This window comes from Triturus cristatus, chromosome 5_1, assembly GCF_964204655.1.
Source record: "Triturus cristatus chromosome 5_1, aTriCri1.1, whole genome shotgun sequence".
Lineage (NCBI taxonomy): Eukaryota > Metazoa > Chordata > Amphibia > Caudata > Salamandridae > Triturus > Triturus cristatus.
Genome location: NC_140587.1, coordinates 766,487,885 through 766,508,638, shown reverse-complemented (window position 1 = coordinate 766,508,638; position 20,754 = coordinate 766,487,885). Strand labels below are relative to the sequence as shown.

General features: G+C 44.5%; 1 protein-coding gene across 2 annotated transcripts in view; it reads left to right on the top strand.

Moving 5' to 3' along the window:
• IMPACT (impact RWD domain protein) overlaps nt 1–20,754 on the top strand; it is a 155,732-nt gene that overhangs the window by 46,928 nt on the left and 88,050 nt on the right. For both annotated transcript variants that reach the window (XM_085605746.1, XM_085605747.1), the window contains exons 4-5: nt 5,154–5,216; nt 12,895–12,980. In XM_085605746.1, the coding sequence (XP_085461872.1) occupies nt 5,154–5,216; nt 12,895–12,980 (149 nt within the window). The remainder of the gene's footprint in view (nt 1–5,153; nt 5,217–12,894; nt 12,981–20,754) is intronic.

Below are 20,754 nucleotides of genomic sequence, written 5' to 3'. Positions count from 1 at the left end.
CAACAGACCATCAACACCACCTTCACAACAGGCACCTTGCCAGACAGCTGGAAGCCCGCAGAAGTCAGACCCCTGCTCAAGAAGTCCATGGCTGACCCCACCGGCCTCAAGAACTACCGGCCCACCTCGCTCCTCCCCATCGCAGCCAAAGTAGCAGAGAAAGCTGTCAACAGGGAACTGACACGGTTCATCGAAGAAAACGCCGTCCTCGACCCATCCCAATCCGGATTCAGGAGCAACCACAGCACCGAAACCGCCCTTCTCACTGCCACAGACAACATACGCACCCTCCTGGACCAAGGCCACTCAGCAGCCCTCATCCTCCTCGACCTGTCCGCAGCTTTCGACACCGTCTCTCTCCGCTCTCTAGTCGCCAGACTACACGAAGCCAGCATACAGGGGACCACCCTGGACTGGATACGATCGTTCCTCACTGGATGAAGTCAAAAGATCAGACTACCACCCTTCCTCTCCACCCCCACGAAGATCACCTGCGGAGTCCCCCTGGGGTCATCGCTGAGCCCGACCCTCTTCAACATCTACATGGCCCCCACTCGCAGCCATCGTCCGACAACACGGCCTCAACATCGTATCCTACGCCGACGACACCCAGCTCATCCTCTCCCTCACCAAAGACCCCACCACTGCAAAACTAAACTTCCAAAAAGGAATGCAAGATGTTGCAGTCTGAATGACCAACAGCTGCCTAAAACTCAACGCCGAAAAGACAGAAGTCCTCGTCCTCGGACCACCCCCTCAGCATGGGACAACACAACACCTGGTGGCCTGCCGCCCACGATAGCCCACCTACCCCCTCAGACCTCGCCCAAAACCTCTGCATCATACTCTACTCATCGCTCACTATAAACAGACAAGTCAACGCCGTCACCTCCAGCTGCTTCAACACCCTCCGCATCCTCTGAAAGACCTTCAAATAGATCCTCCGGAGTCTAGGAAGACAGTCACCCACTCGCTCATCACCAGCAGACTGGACTATGGAAACGCACTCTACGCCGGCATCAACAAGTCCCTTCTCCGCAAACTCCAGACCACACAGAACACCGCAACCAGACTCGTCCTCGACATCCCCCGTTACGAACACATCAGCCAACACCTGCGGATACTCCACTGGCTCCCCGTGGAGAAAAGAATCACCTTCAAGATCCTCACCTATGCCTGCAAATGCCCACACAACAACGGACCCAAATACCTCAACGACAGAATAAACTTCCATGTACCGAAAAGAAACCTCCAGTCTGCCAACCTCGCACTAGCTGAAACCCCTCACATCCACAGAGCCAGAGCAGGCGGAAGATCGTTCTCCCACATTGCAGCCAGAATCTGGAACGAGCTACCTGCAAATATCTGACTCGCCCCCAACCTGAACACCTTCAGGAAGACACTCAAGACCTGGCTCTTCGGCTGAACGGATCTGCACGCCCCCTCCCCCGCAGCGCCTTGAGACCCTCACGGATGAGTAGCGCGCTAACAACTCCCTGATTGATTGATTGATTGATTTCTATGGTTATCAAAGACCACTAAAATCATCATAAAGGTTGCTTGGATTAGTGCATGGTGCATCATTTCTGAGAGTGTGCAGCATATACTAAGCCAGCCTCCTACAACCACCAACACCAGTTCTCAATTATATTATTCCCACCAGGGCAAAAATCCTTAAATAAGAAGTGTGGCACTAACCAAGTTAGGCAGTATGTAAGTGACATCACAGCGTGTGACAGCGCATGTGACATCACAACCCATGACCTCACAGGAAGTGATATCACCAAAAATGACATCAGATTCTAAGATCTCACATATGTTAAGCAGGTCTATCATGAGTACATTTGAGTGCATTATAATATTGAACAAATTAGATTTTGCGTCGGTGTTGTGCCAAAAAAGTGATGCAACCACGGCTCAAGATCTAGGCCTCCCCTTATACATTTATTTATTAAAACTCTGCTAGAAAGAAATTGGCACCAAGGAGAAAGTGGCAGTATATCTGTTATGCTTAATTGGTTGCAAAGTCTGCATTTTAAAATATATTATGGGGTAAAGGCACCTGCTGCATAGAGCTATATGTACCCAGTAAATCTCAGGAAATAATAATAATGGTGAGATAGTCTGGAGGTTAATGCTCTTGCTGGAGAGACAGGATTTTAGTCTAGCCCCAGTTTTGGATCAAAGTAGCATAGAGGGTTAATATGTCTCCTGCAAAGCACATCATGTGACACACAGATGACGGATTTTTATTTTGTGTTGGTGGGTAATTGGGTTATTGCTTTTAACACAGAGATCCTTTAGTTACTTGCAGTTCATGAATTGTAATCCTTCTAATATAGCACAGTGAACTATGAAGGAAAGGACATGGGACTCCTACACCTTGTAACCCTCACAATCTTATGTAACACATCCTGTTAATTGATTCATACACATGATTTATTGTAATTGTATAATGTGTATGTGTGATGTAAAGCTCTCCGACACCCTGGATTGTGTTGTGTGGCGCTATAAAAGAAATAAGACAAAATAGTGGTATTTAAATTGTTAGTTGTGTAAATATTAGGCCAGACCAACACATCTGAAACAACATAATGCAAGATTTGTGCTTAGACTATGTCTGAGGCTAATTGTTCTCATGTTCCAGGGCGAGGTTCAACTACTCAAAATAAACATTTCATCAAAACATTAGCTTTGAGTGGCTGAATTGCGCAACGTGAAACAGTCAAATAAGTTAGGGTCAGGGTTGAGGAAGGGCAGGATGCAGGCAGCAATCAACAAACTACCTCTCTTCCTTTGTCGTGGTAGTGCAGGCTGCTGGGAGCCCTGGCCGGGGAACCCAGTGGGGGCTCCGGCCAAACGCCGCCCGGGGCCGGGAAGCCCCCCCGCCTCCCCTGGGGCGCAAGCCCAGGAAAAAGGGGCGACCCGCCCCGAAGGCAACTCAGCCTCCCCCAATCAGGGGAGCAGGCCGCGGAGGGGGTAAGAAGGGGGCAAGCAGCCTCCTCAATCATTCGATCCCCTCTGATGGCAGGAAGAGAAGAAATCCCACCCACCCACTCCAGAGAAAGGCAGCAAGCGGGCGTTGCAGATGCAGGATGTTGAGGGGAGGCGGAAGACAACCTAAAAGGATAGGAAAGGAAGAGAAATTAATAGAAGCAGATGGAAGACTCAAGCTGTGTCCTTGGGATGCCTCACGTCAGTGACACTGAGGGAGCAAACAGTAGCCAGTAGCCACAGGGAGATTAGATGAAGGGATGGCACTTGCGGCCCGGGCAAGTCCGGACGGACACTCATCAAGTCGGCAGCAAGTTGAAGCCTAACCCCTTGGCAACGGTAGCCGTGGTATTGGGGCCTCTTCCAGAAAGTGATCTGTCTGAAAACCAGATAGCAACCAAATGGACTGAATGAGCCACGATGGAAAATCATTAAAACAAGGCAATAAAATTGTTATGTATCACCATGAGAAACAAAATGTATAAAATGCCTTTTACTTGTTCTAATACACTGCGACCTTTTTTGGCACGAAGCAAGTTGTCCATGATCTGTTTAGAGGTTAAGAGGCGCAGTTTGAAAGGACAAGGGAAGGGGGAGGCAATCCGCCTGGGAGGGGTTTGGCGGGAGGACGAGGTGTGAAAAAATTCCTGGAGCTTTGCAGCACAGCAAAAGGGAAGGTCACAGGTCAAGTGTGGGACCATTGACACGTCAAAGCACTTGTGACCGAGAGAGGGGAAATTCTTTTGTCCCCTCGTCCCCCCCACTCTTGACCCCTGTATCCCCCCCACTACAAAATCTGGGGTGATATATCCCCCGCGTCCCCCACTCTTCCTACGCCAATGCATTCTTGTGCACTGCAAACACAGTATTCACAACATGTTTGTCGACAACCTTGCATATGGCTTCCATTGAAAAATGTTAGCATAAATAACTGGTCGGAATCCGATTATTCACAGCAGTGACGTCACAACAGTGTCGAAGTGCTCACTTCCTCTTTGTTCTGCCACTTAGCCCTGCTCTTTAGAGACCTGGGCATGGCAGCGAAAAGGCAGTTGGCAGTCTCACCCTCCTTCCCTGGCATCTCTCTGGTCTCCAGAGACCTGAGAGAGACGGGAGAACGCTGGCGGTGCTGTGCCTGCTCCAACCCCTTCTCCTCTGTCAGTGCAGGTTTCTGCATACCCACACAAGAAGGAAATGCAGTTTTGCTGCAGGTGGCTCTCACAGAGCTACTGTCAACCCGGTGCTGGGTCTGTGCTCACAGTGTGAAAGCAGAGGGTGGTGAGGGTAGATGGCAGGAGGCGAGTTTTTGTTCCCAATAATTTTTTGCAAGTTCTATACGGCTTCACAATTACTCTTCTGCGCCTGAGTATATGTTGGACGCAGGAGAAGATACTTTTTTTGTGGGGTGGGGGGTGTATACAACATAAAATTATAAATTGGTAAAATGTGAATTAAGGAGATGTTTTACTCCAAGGTGTACCGAGTGACATCATAGTCGAGTTAAGCTTCGCTGTTGTTGTCTATTCGATGTTGCTCAGAACCCCTCAGTGAAACAAAGCCATGTTATTCACAGTTCCCATGTATAATTTTGAATTTCACATCCCTTCTCCCTCTACTGTTAAATCACAACAAAGGTGGCTTATTACTTTTTATTCCAAGTGCTAATAGCACGATACTATCACAGGGATCACACTGCATGCCTGAATGTTTACCACCTTGATTTTTTCTGTGGGCTTATAGGGAGAGGAATTATTAGCACCGTATACTTAAACATCCAACGTTCTACACAACCTTTTTTAGTATATTTTTCCTACCCCTGTTTCTTAATATCTATCAAGGGCTGACGTCAGTGTTGTCATTAGGAGAAATCATATTTTATGTTTTTTTTTAAATTCACGGATAATATTTCTCCTCTTTAGATTTTTACTCTGTGGGCTTAGTTTAGCAGGGAAGTAAGATGCCCATCTCTGCGGCAAGCGTATAGAGATGTACTGATGACGACCCGCAGCATGAAGATTAATATGTCTCTGTAGTCTGGTATTTAATAAAATACCTTTTTACCCACACAAGTGTTGTCTGGAATTGTTAAGAATTGTGCTGTTTGAGGACCTACGATTGCCATGTCTGTTTCTACTTAAACTGATTTTCTTGTACTCTAGTGCTCCATGGTTGCGGAGAGAGGATCGCTTAGAAATCACAAACAGCTTGGAAGATATCTATGTGTAAGTTAACATTTTAATTTGTTCCCTTTTGAGAATTCTGTTACTCTATCAACTATGTCACCTTGTGGTCACTGAAAAGTACTTTGCAGCTGTGAGAGTCAAAGTTTCATTTATTTTGAAGGACTTGGAATGGAAATGTTCATTTATAGTTAGGTTTGGCAGTAACGATTGTGAACATCGCAGTGAGAGAGGGTAGAAGACTGATCGTGACTCCCTTGTGTGCAATAGTTTGTATACTACTCTTAAAGATCAAGAACATCTTTTTATATCAATGGCAAAGTAAGGTGAGGAGAATGGAGAATAAGAATGGATGCTACCCACAGACAAACCATATGGTCATACTGTTCCCTCGCTATCTATTCCTCCATCTAATATAAGATTTTCTGCCAGAGCAGACACCGGTAAAATGTACCTGTATCATGTCACATAGGAATCAGCCTCACAATACATTTTGAGATCAGAGTAATGCCTGCTCTTCTTCGGATCCTCTCTTATGTGTTAAAAGCCTATCTCATCCTGACAGGTCAGATGCCCAGCTGAAATTCTGCTGGTCTGCCCTGCTGTTGACTATGCATGTGTGAAAGCCCAAGCCAATCTAAAGATGCAAAAGTTGCATACAGTGTCCCATCTACCATACACCATATCCGAGGGCCTGCCCAGGATAACCCTACAAGTAGGGTGGATCAGTCAGTTTTTCATTTAATTAATAACTTTTTAACAAATTAAATGCTGGTGGTTATCTGGCAGGGACAATTTCCCAAAGTATTAATTGTAATCGTAGCACATCTTGTTTACATTAATAGGAACCAGGAAGGGTAGTTATGCTTTCAGCCATACGCTGATAAAATGCAGGTTATCTGCATTTCAGCTTGCACAGGAGAGTTTTGTTGCAGTATCTTGAAAGCCTCAAGATGGTTGCAAAATGCAAACTGGATGAATGCCAGTGCTTTAAAACATAATGGAGCTGGATCTTAAGTGTTTTATATTGGCTCTTACCATGTATGACATTCCCCACATTTGAGACCATTCCCAGTCTCCTTCAGGCTCTGAAAAATGTGGAGAACTTGGTGATGATCTGAGACATGGACCTGGAAAGAACTCTCAGATTAGAGCATTAGTAAACGGTTTCATTTTAAAGCTATGACGACTCAAGAATGCTATTCCATATCTTCTGATTGAAGATCAAAAAGTCATAGTCGCAGCTTTAGCTCATACCTGTTAGCAACCAGCGATCTTGGGTGAGAAAGCTTCTCCACACCTTCCAAAGCATTGCAGTGATCACATTACCTTAAACAAAACGGATGCCATTCACTCAAACTTACTCAACCCCTGTCTCTTGCACATTCATTATTCTCTCCTACATATTGTGGTGATATGCTTCATCTCATTGGCTGTGATTTATTTCTTTTGGACTTACAGGTACCGCCAAATTAAACCCAAGATGCAGGTACGTTTGCAAAATGCATGAGTGAATGTTGTTTTTATGACTTACACCACAACATGCAAAAAGAACAATTCATGGACAGAATGCAGAACAATGTCATGCATTCCCTGGGCCTAAATCTATCGTTTTTTTGCTCACCAGGGCATTCCAGTTTGGACCCAGCCATATGCAAATCAGTCTTGACCCCGTGCCCCATGGGAACAGTCCAGCCCGAACTTCCAGGCCCTCTCAACATCTCAGTGGATCCTTCCCTGGGGAAGGCCCCCAAGGGTTGCACTAACTCACCTTCTCCCCCTCCCAACGCTCACCCAAGCGTAAGGCTGACTCGGGGATGGACCTGAGCGTATTTGAAACCCTCAAGAAGGCATTCCTAGCCAGGACAGCTCCTTCTGGTTTTGGGGAGGACCAAGGGGCTCCCTTGGACCCTGCGTCAGATGACCTAACCATCACCCCCTGCTTCCCAGTTGGGAACGATGACGACTCCCACGGGGACCCTAATGATGATGCAGGCCCCTCCAGGCCTTGGCGCCCGTCCCCAAAACCTGCTCCAGCCCCTCACACGTTGACCTTGACGGTCCATCGAACATGCTAGATCCCAAAGACCTCATCCATCCTATGTCAGCGGAGTGTGTCCCCTCAGCTAAGGTTACCAAATACGTGGCGGAGTGCATCTGGCAGTCCCTTGAGAAAGAAATACATGCCTGTTTACCGGCCAGATACCTGCATCCCTCCCTAGTGGACAAGTTGGCTCTCACGCTAGTCATTGACTCTTGCATGGCCACCTTTTGGGCAAATATATCCACAATCAAAAATAAGGCATCGATAGATCCTAGAGGTCCTTCCAGGACAAGCTCCTGGATGTCATGGGTCCTTTGATGAAACTCCTTGATCTGGCGAAGGAGGCAACAGCCTCAGGTATCCCTGTCTCACCAGAATCCTCCTCTGGGTGGGTGCAGCGCGTCATAAGTTTTCTTGGAAATGCGAACTGCGCATTGTCCTCGCGAGGCAGCGGTCTCTCTTAATAAACGTTTATCCTAAACTAGGAGACCTGGCTTCCGTCAAGGCAGGGCCGGTGGCAAAAGCAAGACTGTTTGGTGCTCCATTCATAAAAGAATTAGGGACATTTGTATCAACATTCACCTCCATGGATAAGGCCCAAGCCTCAATTAAAAAAAAGAATTCCACCTCCAAATTTTTGGCAGGTTCTGTCCCGGTAGGGGGCTCTCAAACGGCAGCTTCTAATGACAAGTCCCCCCCCGAGAGGCCAAAGCTACCGCAAGAACCAGTGGCAGGACCAGTCCTGGCAAGGGGAATTCTTCCCCTCCAGGAGAGGACAGAGAGGTCAGGGCAAAGGCTCCTCCAGAGGACAATTTAATGGCAATCAGTCAGAGTGTTTGTCCTTTCCGACAAAGGGTGGAAGGTCGACTGGCGTTGTTCCTCCACAATTGGGAAAGGTTGACCTCGAACTTATGGGTCCTACATATGGTGCAGGGGTTCCATATCGAGTTCTACTGCTCCCCAGTGCAGCATTGCCGTCCATGTCCACTAGTCTTTTCCATAGCCCAATGTGCCCTGGTAGACCAGGAGGTGAGGCATCTGTTGCCCAAAGGCGCTATTTTCCCGTCTTCGCTCCACCCAAGGGGTTTTCTAAGCAACATTTTCCTGGTGGAGAAAAGGCATGGTGGTCAACGTTCTGTCATCAATCTACGGGAGTTCAATGGCTGACTAGTTTACCACTATTTTCAGATGAAAGGCATTCATCTACTTTGTTACCTCTTGCAACTGGAGGATTGGATGATGTGTCTCGACCTCAAAGACTTGTATTTAATGGTGCCCAGCTTCGCGCCTCACCACAGATTCTTGCAGTTCATGTGGTACAGTCAGGTATGCAAATTTCAAATTCTGCCTTTCGGCCTCTCGTCGGCTCCATGTTGTTCTATCACGATGCTCATGCCAGCGATGCAGTTCTTCCAGACCCAAGGCTTCCGACTGATTATCTATTTAGACAATCTCGTTCTCATGAATCGGTATACGGTTGGACAGCAGGACCAATTGCAGATGACCATCCACCTGTTGGAAGGTTTACGGTTTGTGATAAACAAGAAAAATGCCCTTCCATCCAAAGAGCCAACATATCTGGGGGTCGTGATCAATTTCACAGACAAGACACTCAGTCTCCCCTCTTGGAAGATGGCAGAAATACTTAGAGAGTTGAAACGCACCCTAGCCCATCCAGCGACGTCACTGTGCCAGGTGGCCGTGTGGTCGGACTCCTATCTTCCTCCATACAAGCGATTTTGCCAGGCCTGTTGCATTACAGGGCCCTTCAGAGGCTCACGACTTCTCACCTGCACAGGGGGCTTCAATATTCATAGAAGGTGCCCTTGACAGAGGAGGTCCGAGAGGAGATACACTTATGGTTTCCCCACATGGAGGCGTGGAATGGTAGAGGCATTTTCGGCTCCGATCCGGATATTGTCATCGAGTCAGATGCCAGAAAATCCGGATCAGGGGCTTGATGCGGGGACTCATCCACAGGAGGAAATTGGTCCGTGGCAGAGCAACAGCTCCACATCAACTGCCTGGAACTAATTGCAGGTTAATTGTAGTCCAGTGCTGGACCAACGAAAGAGTGAATTACTGTATGCTCCTAAAGATGGACAATATCTCAGCGGTTGATATATCAATCACCTGGGAGGCCCTTGATCAAAACTGCTGGCGGACTTGGCCAAGGAATTCTGGACGTTTTGCCTCTCCAACAATATATCGGTCACGGAGGAGTTCCTCCCAGGGGGTCTCCAACGAAGTAGCGGATCGATGCTCAAGAAAGTGGTACGATAGCAGCCTCTGGCAATGGAATCCAGAAGTTTTCAAACAAAGCAACATCGTTGGGGTCCCTTCACTGTGGATCTCTTTGCATCTCGCCTGGACCATCAGGCGGATCGGTACTTCAGTTGGAAGACGGGCCTTCTGGCGGCAGCAATAGACGCCTTCTTGCAGGACTGTTCTGGGGTCTGCCTTCCCCCCTTTGACATGATCATGATTGTTAACTCCGGTGCGGTGTCAGCAGGCTCGCAAAGTCCTCGTCACGCAATATTGGAGGTCGGAAGTCTGGTTTCCAGTTCTTGGGTTTCTTCAATCTGTCTACCCCATGCTCCAGATCTCCTTCAGGATCCTCTGCAGAATCCTCACCCATTAGTCCTGCAGGGGAAGTTACCACTCATGGCGTGGAGGATTACAGGGAGAGATGGAGAACCCTGGCTTTCCAGAAGAGGCTGAGAAGATGTTGGCTGCAGCATGGGCCGGCCGTACCAACAACCGATATGTCAGCATGGTCCAGATGGGTTTGTTGGTGTGTACAAAAAGGTGGCGATGCCCTGGGTTCGATATTGTCCAGATCCTGAATTTCCTCGCGTCTCTAGCTTCACAAGGTTTGACCTACAGGATGGAAAACACATTCAGATCGGCTGTTTCGGCAGGCCACGTCCCGATTCAGGGTCATAAGTTAGGTGAACATCCACTGGTCTGCAAATGTATGAGGGGCATCCGCATCTCCTTCCCACCTGAACCGAAGTATTCCGTTTTGTGGGAAGTTAACCAGGTCTTATGCTTATTTAAATCCTGGCCATGAAATGATTTTCTGTCCCGTAAACAGAGTTCTGGTAAGATGGCTATGCTATTACATTTTAATCTCCTGCCGCAGTGTTTCGCATGTAAGAGCCCTTGATTTGACAGACATGCTACCTCCTTTGGAGGTCTCACCATAAGTATCTGGTCAATAAAGCACCATTATTACTGCTTTAGACCATTTTAGTAGATGTCTGGGCTGGGCCACTTGGTAGTACAATGTTATATTGGGATATCCAGGCTCCCAGAGTCGGGCTGGGACAGAAAATAGTCCCGGGCTTCTAAATAAAAGTCGTCCCCATCAGTGAATTAGCTGAAAAAGTGGCCCATGTTTGCAAATCGGGGCAGTTTTGAACTTGTAGAACACATACTGTATTGATTTTTCATAAGTTATGGAAGACTGCAGGTAATGTTTGTTTTAATATAACGGAAGTCAACAGTAGGACCAGCAGACCTTAAAAGAGGCTCACAACCAGCCACAAACCCGGCCCACACAATGACCTTTTAGACCAGCACTGCCTGATTACTCCATAGGCCAGCCCGACCCTGCAGTGGGTGAATTGTAGTCGGATCCCTGTTTTCTTACTTCCTCTATATCTAAGTTGCAAATCTGCTGGAGTTGTTTCAGTGATTGAGATGGGCCATAAATCGGCAGTGTTTGAAAGAGAAATAGAATTCTAGGTTGTAATCTTTATCGCGGCAGAACTGCTCCTAAAATAGAGAGCCAAATTATGCCATGGTTGTTTCCAGTACACTCTCGACCAATAGAGATGGGAAATTGGCACATATTGCTGGCTGTAATTGACACCATTTGGATCCTTATGCACTTAATAGTTCCCGTTCTGGGTTCAAATGGGGAGTATGATTTAAGTTGCGGTGGATATTTTTAGGGTGAGTTTCAGATGTATCCAAAGAGTTTAGATTTAAAAAAAACTAAGGGCTCACCACAAAAATGCATTGGTAACAAAGATTTGGAGTTCATTTTCTCTTTTAGCAGGTCTAAAATTGCAAAATTACCTGCATGAAGTGAAAAGGTCTAGGCCAGCGACATTAGCGTCAAGCTACCGCACTTGGTTACTCTTAATGAAAACTAAAGCAAAGAGCATACCAGCTTCTCTACTCCCTTGAGCCATGATGCTGGAGGCACAGTGGTGGGCACGTGCAAACAGATTCCCTCCCCTATATATACACGGGGTCGGCGAGTACATGAACCTGCATGGTCCTTAAAGGATCTATGCATGTATATGTACATTAATTAATATCTACCTCTAGTCTAGGAAAAGACATTAAATTCTGCACCCCAATGCTCATGCCTAGTGATGTTGGCTTACGGAAACCTTCAATAGAGACTATGAGCCATTTTGCCTTATTTCCTTTTGATTAAGCATAAGTGTAGGTAGTATCAAAGATGCTCAGCTTGGTCTTTGACACAATGTGAGATTGCAGGATCCGTTTTCATTTCTTTTGAAGGATAGTGAAGGAGCGTGTACTTGCTGCCGGTATTTTTGACAAGCATGTATGACAAGCTTTGTGGGATGAGCTTGAAAAATATTTAATGGCTCTTGAGAGTGGAACATGACCAAGTTTTCTTTAAAAACATGCTTGTAGGTTAGAGTAGTGCTGGCATGTGAAAAGACTATGTGAAAGATAATGATCTAGTACAGGTTTATGATGGAGCATGTGACCCTGTAAAGTATCTTGGTAAGAGTCCACTAAGTGTTTGCATTGGACGTGAAAACAGCAGGGACGTATGTTAGCAAACCCTGCAGTTTCTTCTTTGATGATTGAGATGATGCCGAAGATCTTGGTGCATTTTATGTGGCTGTGACAGTGGTTAGGAACTGCTGAACCTTTATAGTGCTCACAGAGTTAGGGAGGACCACATGGGAGGAGAATGCCTGTTATACACGTTTGCATCACATGCAAGAATTGTGTGTTACATACACAAGACCAAAAGGGCATGAAAAGGATGGATGTTGTATGAGAGTGATGTGCAGGGGGAAAACATAGTGGAGCAGGATTTAACTAAATGTTCATGTTGAAGATAGAAGATTAACTTGAACCTTTTTCATGTAAAGTTGGAGGGATGGGGGTGAAACTACACAAATGTTGACTAGGATCCTACGTGTAAGGATCACATTGTTGAAATCTGAGTAGTAGGTGCCCAGGCATATGCTTGCAAATTATTGTTGATACCGTAGTTTTAGTGGCTGATATATCAAGCTGATAAACCACAAAAACACACCGTTTATCCCTCAGTTTTCATCCATTGAGTAGTAGGTGGGTGTTTAGGGGGAACCGCCGAATAGCAGTGTATCTATTATTTGTATATCCCACCTAAAGAACAGTCTTTGTCTGCAGACTGAACCCCATTAGTTGCTTCACAGCTCTATAGACTAGCTCAGCAGCACTTGAAAGAATTTGAAGTACACTTTTCAGTAAGATGCGTTCTATTAACTGACATATATTAAAATTGCCATCTGTGTCACTGCCATCCACATACCATAAGAACTTTAGAGTAAGCGTACTGTTTTTGTGTGTGTTTCGAAGGTTGGAATGGGGTCTACATGATGATGCTGAAAATCTGTGCTTTTGTTTGTTTTCTAGACAGTGCCTTGGCGAAAGTATTCTGTACCAGTGGGTGGAAAAGATCCGGGAAATTCTTCTTGAAAAATCTTGCTTTGTTGATTCAGGTAGAGTAGAACATGTACGATTTACTGAAGCATTCAGCCCATGTTATTCATTTTAAAAAGCATCTATACATTAATGTTCCATCAAGAGTGACAGCCTCCTTATCATACCCGTTGTCTTGAAAGTCAAAGAGAGATCACAGTAAAGTCAGGAAGAAATTTTGCTAATAACAGTTCTCAAGTGGTCGACAATACATTTTGCAGATTGGCTTAATAGTGCTCAAAATAAGAATACATGGTCTAAGACACTAATAGGTGAGATAGCCTCAGAGATATATAAAAAGCTGAATCGATTGTTCATGTGACCACGTAAGAGGTGTTGGATGTCGTCCATTGAGGCTCTCTCTCTCTCTCTCTCTCTCTCTCTCTCTCTCTCTCTCTCTCTCTCTCTCTCTCTCTCCCTCTCTCTCTCTCCTCCATCCGCTCTTGTAAATGGAGAATTGTGAGGTCCTGGTAACCTTTCTGCTGCAGGTGCGTTAAATCCATTATTTGTATTCTGTGACTCGTGGGTGGGATGGGGAGTTTGATGTTCTCTTAGGATGAGCATTTTCACTCTGAACATAGATTCAGATCCCTGAATAATGCATGGGACTTCAATATCCATGTTCAAATAGCAAGAATAAAAGGGTACATTGATTATCACACAATCTGTGTATGTACTCACTCACAAAGACTTTCTCTGGATATGATCTGGTTGAAAGGGGTCCATGTCCAGTTACAGAATTTGACCATGAGGTTTAAAACTAATATATGGTCAGGGGGATAATGTATACATATACACAATTGCTATAAAGGTTTCAGAGCCCTTTTGCCGTAGGCCTTTTGCCTTTGAGCTAACAAAATAGAAAATTGTGCCTTACAAGGTTGGAGGAAAGGATCTAACGAGTGAATAAAGAATAATATAAGGATGATGTCACAAAACAGCAAAAAGTGCATCCCCTACTAAAAAATAACATTTGGAAAAATACTGAATCTAGAATCGGGAAACCCAGGGAATTGTACACACATAGCACGTCTCCTGAGCATCACTTTGTGTCTATAAAAGATTGTGGAAGATCAGTTACAATTCCATACACAGAACAATGTGCTTTTAATGGCGATAATAATAAATTGCTTCTTATGTAGAAGTTAATAGTTTTGCTATTTCGGTACATTTAATATAATTGAGAATATGATACTCAATTTAATGTATATTCCGTTTATTTACTGTGGAAGGATGAAAGACTTAGCTAGAGTGCCTGGGATGCAAACTTGTGAAGCACAAAGGTGTCAACATGGAGAGTTTAACCTCTATATCTTCTTCACTTAAGGTTGCTCCCTGGTCATGGGACAAAGACTAGTCTGGTGAAAGCTCTGGATGCGAACAGTAGGTTATGCAGAGGCGTAGCTTTGGGGAAGGGAGGTGTGTGGGGTATGACTCCCCCAATTAAATACATTCTTGGTTTGGTAATTGAGTCTGGGGACTCTGATCCAGGTCTGCTATGTCTGTGTCGGTTCTTCTTGTCATCCTGATTTTACTAGCTTTTAAATTGCTAATTTCTTTGGAACAGGAACTCAAATATATTTAGGCCCAGATTTACAAAGATTTTGTGTCGGGTAGCGTTACTTTTTGGACGCATTCCTCACACAAAATCCTTTTTGATATTTACAAAGCCATGCCACTGTCGATTGCCGTGGCGTTATAAAGAAAAAGTAACACAACAGAGGGCATTTGCTCTGCCTTACGTTACTTTATGTCAGGTAGGCATTCCATGGTTGGTGCTTGGACGCTCCTGTGCATCCAAAATTGGATGCTGAAGCACACCCACATTTTCAAAATGTTGTAGACATTGGTTTGCCCCAAAATGGTGGGCCTGCCTGAGACTGGCATATCTGATAGAGACGTCTAGCCACAGATTTCTTACATTAGAATTACTCCCAGGTGTCAGACTGTAACCAGATTTTTTGTTGTGAGGAGTACCCCTATGCGCTGGTAGGTTTTGTAGTTTGGCTCCACGTGGCATGGTCCGACCTGGAAGTGACGTGTTTGGTGCCTATCTGATAGAGACTTTTAACTGCAGATTCCTTACCTTAGAATGGGCAAAGTGCATGTCCCAACAGACCTGACTGTCCAGACAGTAGTGCTTCATGAACGTGTGCAGAGAAGCCCACGTTGCTGCCTTGCAGATATCTAGGACTGGTACTCTGTGTCCCTACTCAGTGGTTGCAGCCTTTGCTCCGGTGGAATGAGCACGCAATCCCTCAGGTGACTGCTTCTTGGCCAGTGCGTAGCAGATTTGAATGCAGAGTACAATCCATCAGGAGATGGTCAGTTTCTACACGGCCTTCCCTTTCTTGGTGCCGACATACTCCACGAAGAGTTGGTTAACCACCCTGAACTCTTTTCTGCGGTCATGCTAGAACAACAACACTCTTTTTGGGTCCAGTCAACGGAGTCGGTCCTCTTCCTTAGAGGGATGCGGCGAAGCAAAAAAGGTAGGCAGGGTGATGGATTGGCCTACATGAAAGCGAGTGACCACCTTTGCAAGGAAGGAAGCTCTGGTGCGAAGGACCAGCTTATCTGGTAAGATGTTGAGGTACATAGGCTTAGATGACAAAGCTTGGAGCTCACTGACCCTCTGGGCAGATGCTTTTGCCACCAGAAAGGCTGTTTTAATTGTAAGCAGCCTGCTAAGACAGTAGTGCTGCGGATCAAAGGGAGCGCAAATTGGAAAAGTGAGTACTAAATTTGGGTCCCACTGAGGCATGGTAAAGGGTGATGGAGAGAACATGTGTTGGAGACCTTTCATAAACCTATGTGCAATAAGGGATTTGAACAGGGATGGCTGATCTGTGAACTGCAGAAATGCTGAGATGGCTGAAAGATAGCCGTTTAAGGTGCCCAAAGCAGACTCCCACTGGGAAAGCAAAAAATAAAGAAAAAGCCTCCAAGAATAGTTTTTGTGCAGGGAGGGCTGCCTTCCTGCGCAAAAACTATCCTGAGCATAACTGAGATACCCTTGCACTATGGCACAAAGGTACCTGCATTGCCAGTGGGGAGGTCAAAGTGTGTCAGCTCATGGAGAGAGCAGAATTGCAGCATTTCTTTGAAGATATGGAACAGTCCTGCTCTCTACAGGTGACACAATGTTGCATTGCACGACTTATGTGTAAACATGTCCCTTACTGACCGGTTTACTGAAAAAGTAGCAAATCTGCACCCAAAGAAGTACTCCTTGAATTGATGCAAATGTACTACTTTTTAGAATTCTCAAATATTGGCAGTAGTGGGCGTGGAAAGCTACACCAGTCTCAGGGTTATGGGACGAAATCTTGTGTGAGAAAATGGGGTCTGTTGCAGTACCCTTTCCCCACAGCTTTTGTCTGACTTTTGAAGCACTGCCTAAGACACAGCTTTCCAAACTTTTCAAGTTGGTGACACACCTTTTAGAGAATCTTCAAGTAGGGACACGGTAATGTGAGCGAGCGCAGCGAGCGAGCCCAAACCACATCAGGGGGGTCCGGGGGGGTTCTCCCCCCGCAAAAATGTTGACAAAATAGTGGCCAAATAGACCTTTCCAAGCAAATTTGAGAAAGCAGGAAGGTTAATAAAGCAATTGTGAAGCTGTTCTAACAAAGACAGTGAATGGCAAAACTGGGTGTGAGCAAGATTAGGTTTGTGCCTGAAACAAGAATATAATCATGCACACATTGACACATGCCCCAGTGATTTACGGCACAAAAAGGTGGGGGGGTGCACGCACTGCCAACCCTTTCAACCATGCACAAAGTCCACCTGTTGCCTTGCTGAATATGAGTTATACAAAAATCCGTTCAGGAAGGGGATATTGCGAGTGGTAAAACTATCATTCAACCTATCAGCCGGTCTCGTCGCATTGAACTCAGGTGGGACCGCTTTCCTCATTGCAGCGTGCCAAAAGGCAACAGAAAATAAGACAAGTGATATGTTTTTCCATTCAGTACTTTGAGGTAAAAATAACCGGATATAAGACAGAAGGATAAATACTTACATGCCATATAAATTGCAACTATATCAAAATGTATGGGGACACAACATATCTCACGAAAACCTTTCATTGATTTTTAAACTGAACTGAACTGATTTTTAAAATCACATTTCAGCAGGCACTTAGCAGTTTTGGAAAACCTTTCAAAATTTCCTCCTTGCGCTTTGCTTTTCCAAATTGCTCTTTTGTCTCTCATAGCACAAGAATTACAAAATTTGAATAAAAACCAACAGCACTTGTCTTACTATTTTAATGAGAAATATGAGGCTGATAGGATGAACACAGATGGTCAATATTTGGTTGAATATTTGATAAAGACACTCGCATTTCATCATCAAGCATTTTCAAGCACCCACGTTTCAGTGTCTTTAAGTTTGTCATCGTTGAAAAGGATACTTCACAAATGTATGTAGTAGAAAACTGCAAGAGAATATGTAACGCTTTTTTACCTATGTTTGGATTCATTTTTGTAACACGAATCCAAAAGCTGTCTAAATCACCCTCTGCATGCATCATGAACATACTTCGATCATTTTTTAATTCAGCTAATTCTTCTTCTTCAATTAGTGAAAAGTTCCCTGTTGCAAGAAATGGATTTCTGATCCAATCATAGTCTTGGATTTCAACATTTGGAAAGTAATGAGAAACTTTCTCTCCGAGCAATGTTAAATGGTCAACAATCAGCGGGCTGATCTCATTTTTCAGCTGGCACTCATCAGTTTTGGAAAACATTTCAAAACTGCCTTCTTTCACTTTCCTTTCCCAAATTTTTATTTTGTCTCTGAAAGCACAAATTTTATCTACTGCTGTTAAGATTTTTTCTCCTATTCCTTGCATACTGGTGTTAATTTTATTCAAATGTTCAAATATGTCAGCAAGATATGCCAATTTTGTGCACCAAAGTTTGTCTTGAATTAGATCGCAGAATTCGTGTTGCTGATTTTCCTCAAAAAGCTTCAGCATCATTTCCCGCAATTCGTATACACGACAAAGCACGCGACCTCTTGAGAGCCAACGAACGTCTGTGTGCAGTAGGAGCTTTTTAAACCTTGCCCCCATTTGTTCACAAATATGTGCAAATATTCGTGATTTAAGAGGTCTGCTTTTAATGTAATTGACCATTTGAATCACTTTGTCCATAACTTTTCTTAATTCATTTCCAATGGTTTGAGCGACTAGTGCCTCACGATGTAAAAAGCAATGAGTAAATATGATATTTGCATTTTCTTTCTTTGCTAAAGCTATAAAACCTTTTGTTGAGCCGACCATTGAGGGTGCACCATCCGTGCATATCCCGACACAATTTAACCAGCGCAAATTATTTTCCTTCATGAAGCAATCTAAAGATGTAAATATATCCTCACCTCTAGTTCTCAAGGGAAGTTCTAGGCAACACAGGAATTGCTCAATAATTCTGTCACTATGAATGAAACATATAAAAACCAGTAATTGAGCTAACCCACTGACATCCATAGATTCGTCTAATTGCAATGTAAAGACCATATTATCGTCTTGGAAAATATCCTTCATTTGTTACTTAACGTTAGCAGATATATCTTGAATACGTCTTCCAATTGTGTTATCTGCCAAAGGGATTTTATTAACTTCTATCTCAAATTCTGGCCCAAACATTGTTCGAACAATAGCACAGCAAGATTGCCTTATGGTGGTTTCGGCAACAGTGTGTGGTTCCTTGTTTTTGGCAATTATTTGAGCAACCAAGTAACTTGCCTTTTGAGCTTTCTCTGATGTCTTCATTCTCTTTGTGAATGATGCAGACTGCTTCCTTGTAGATTTAGAAAGCTCAATAAAGTATTCTTCTGGTTTTTCTGACAAATGGCTGTGTTTTGTGGTAAAATGTCGTTTTAACTTATTTGGTACCATACTTTCATTTGCAAGTATTTCCCCACAAACTAAACACTGGGGGCAAGGATGGTTTTCATTACCAGAAAATGTGAACCCCAGTTTCATATAAGCTTTGTTAAATAAACGAGGATTGGAGATTTTTCCCTTACACCTCTTACGTGCTGAGACAGACCGCTCAGTTGATTCTTGGGTACTTTGTTCAATAGCTGCTACATGTTGTTCTTCGCAAACGCCATCTTCACCAGCTTTTCGCTTCCTAATTATAAACTTATCCATTTGGAGTTTGTTTGCCTTCTGGGAATACAAAGAAATGTGGAAATCTAGAGATAGGAAGAACATGAGACACGGAGTTTAACATTCTTACGCCTTGCTTACAGTCCTCATTCTCTCTAGTATCCTTGAGTAGTAGACAATCATGTGAAATCAGAGCTAACAGCATAGGGGTGACGGAAGTAATAACTGCATTGACGCTGGCTTTGAGAGACTCAGGATGCCAAGTGAGCTGTCCCGAACCCACAATTATATTCCATCCTTTATCAGAAGGCCCTTACATTTCCATGCCATGGTCTTCCCCGCCAAACTAGATTGCTTACTTTCCTAAAAACAATTTGTCTCATTTTTAATCTACCTATTTGAACAGGAAGCAATCAAGAGATAATCACATAAACAACCACATATTTTTCCGCTATGATCCTGAAGCCTTTTTGACTGGATCAGAGACAGGCAAACTAAATGAGGTAGCAGTGCGGCACGCGGAAAACATGACATTGAAGGTGGAAGAGCCACGCCAACATTGCCCACGGGAAATTGTAATTAAGTTGGAGAACCATGTTTCTGAAACCTCAAAAATGGTTAGGAAATCAAACTGTTGCCCGAGCTGTGTTGTCATCTTTCAATACTCTAGTTCTAATCTAGTCAATAATATCAAAGGACTTAAGATTGGTCTAGAAAACAACGAAGCAAACACATGGAGATGATGGACGGAGCGCTGAAACTTTACAGACACTGACCCCCAGTCACAGATCTGGGTTTAATCCATAATCATTCTTTAGCTCACTGTGCCACCTCAGTTCAGACCCAGCTATATGACAATGAATTTACACTGGAAGAGCAAGCAGTAAACACAAAGCTGGAATCTCAACCAATTTTGAAAGTCAGAAATATAAACAAAGCATTTACTTAACAGCAAAAAAAAACAAAAACAGCTTGCTTGAAACGTGACTTTCGGAATGTACAAACAACCAGAGTGCAACACTACCTTGATGGCTAACTGACCAACTCTAGTTTTACAGTTATATACACAAACATCACAATCCAGCATATAGTAAGGCTCACTTTAGTGCACAAGTAACAGAGCAGTCATAGGATGGTAAGCATGTAACACAGGTTATTTGAACATGGTTTTTCACGTGCGCAGCTTTAAAAATGAATATCTAGATTAGAATTAGAGAAGCTGAACTGAGGCAGCTTGCTTCTGTGACTACATGATCCACACTAATGGTAAAGTATCTTCTGAAATTTGGAGAAGCCTGGTCAGCCCCAGGTCTGTTAGTGTTTGCTAGGCATAAATGTGCATACAAATATGTGACATTTCCAGACTCGAGCACACACTCTCTCACATAGACACACTCACACACACAGATATGCCCCAAAGAAGTGAATACCTTACGAATCACTCATTCGGTATGTCGCAACTGCCCTCATTTTCAAACATTGGCCACTTTACTAGCTGTATAATTAACTAATGGGGGGCAGGCCCGGTTCTAGTGGGTGGGCCGGGTGGGCCAGGCCCACCCAAACATGAGACTGGCCCTGGCAGTGAAGTCTTGAAGGCCAGTAGTAAAAGGCCACTTCAATTTAAAACGTTCTGCCGAAGGTAGATTTTATTCCTAGGAGTTGCGTGA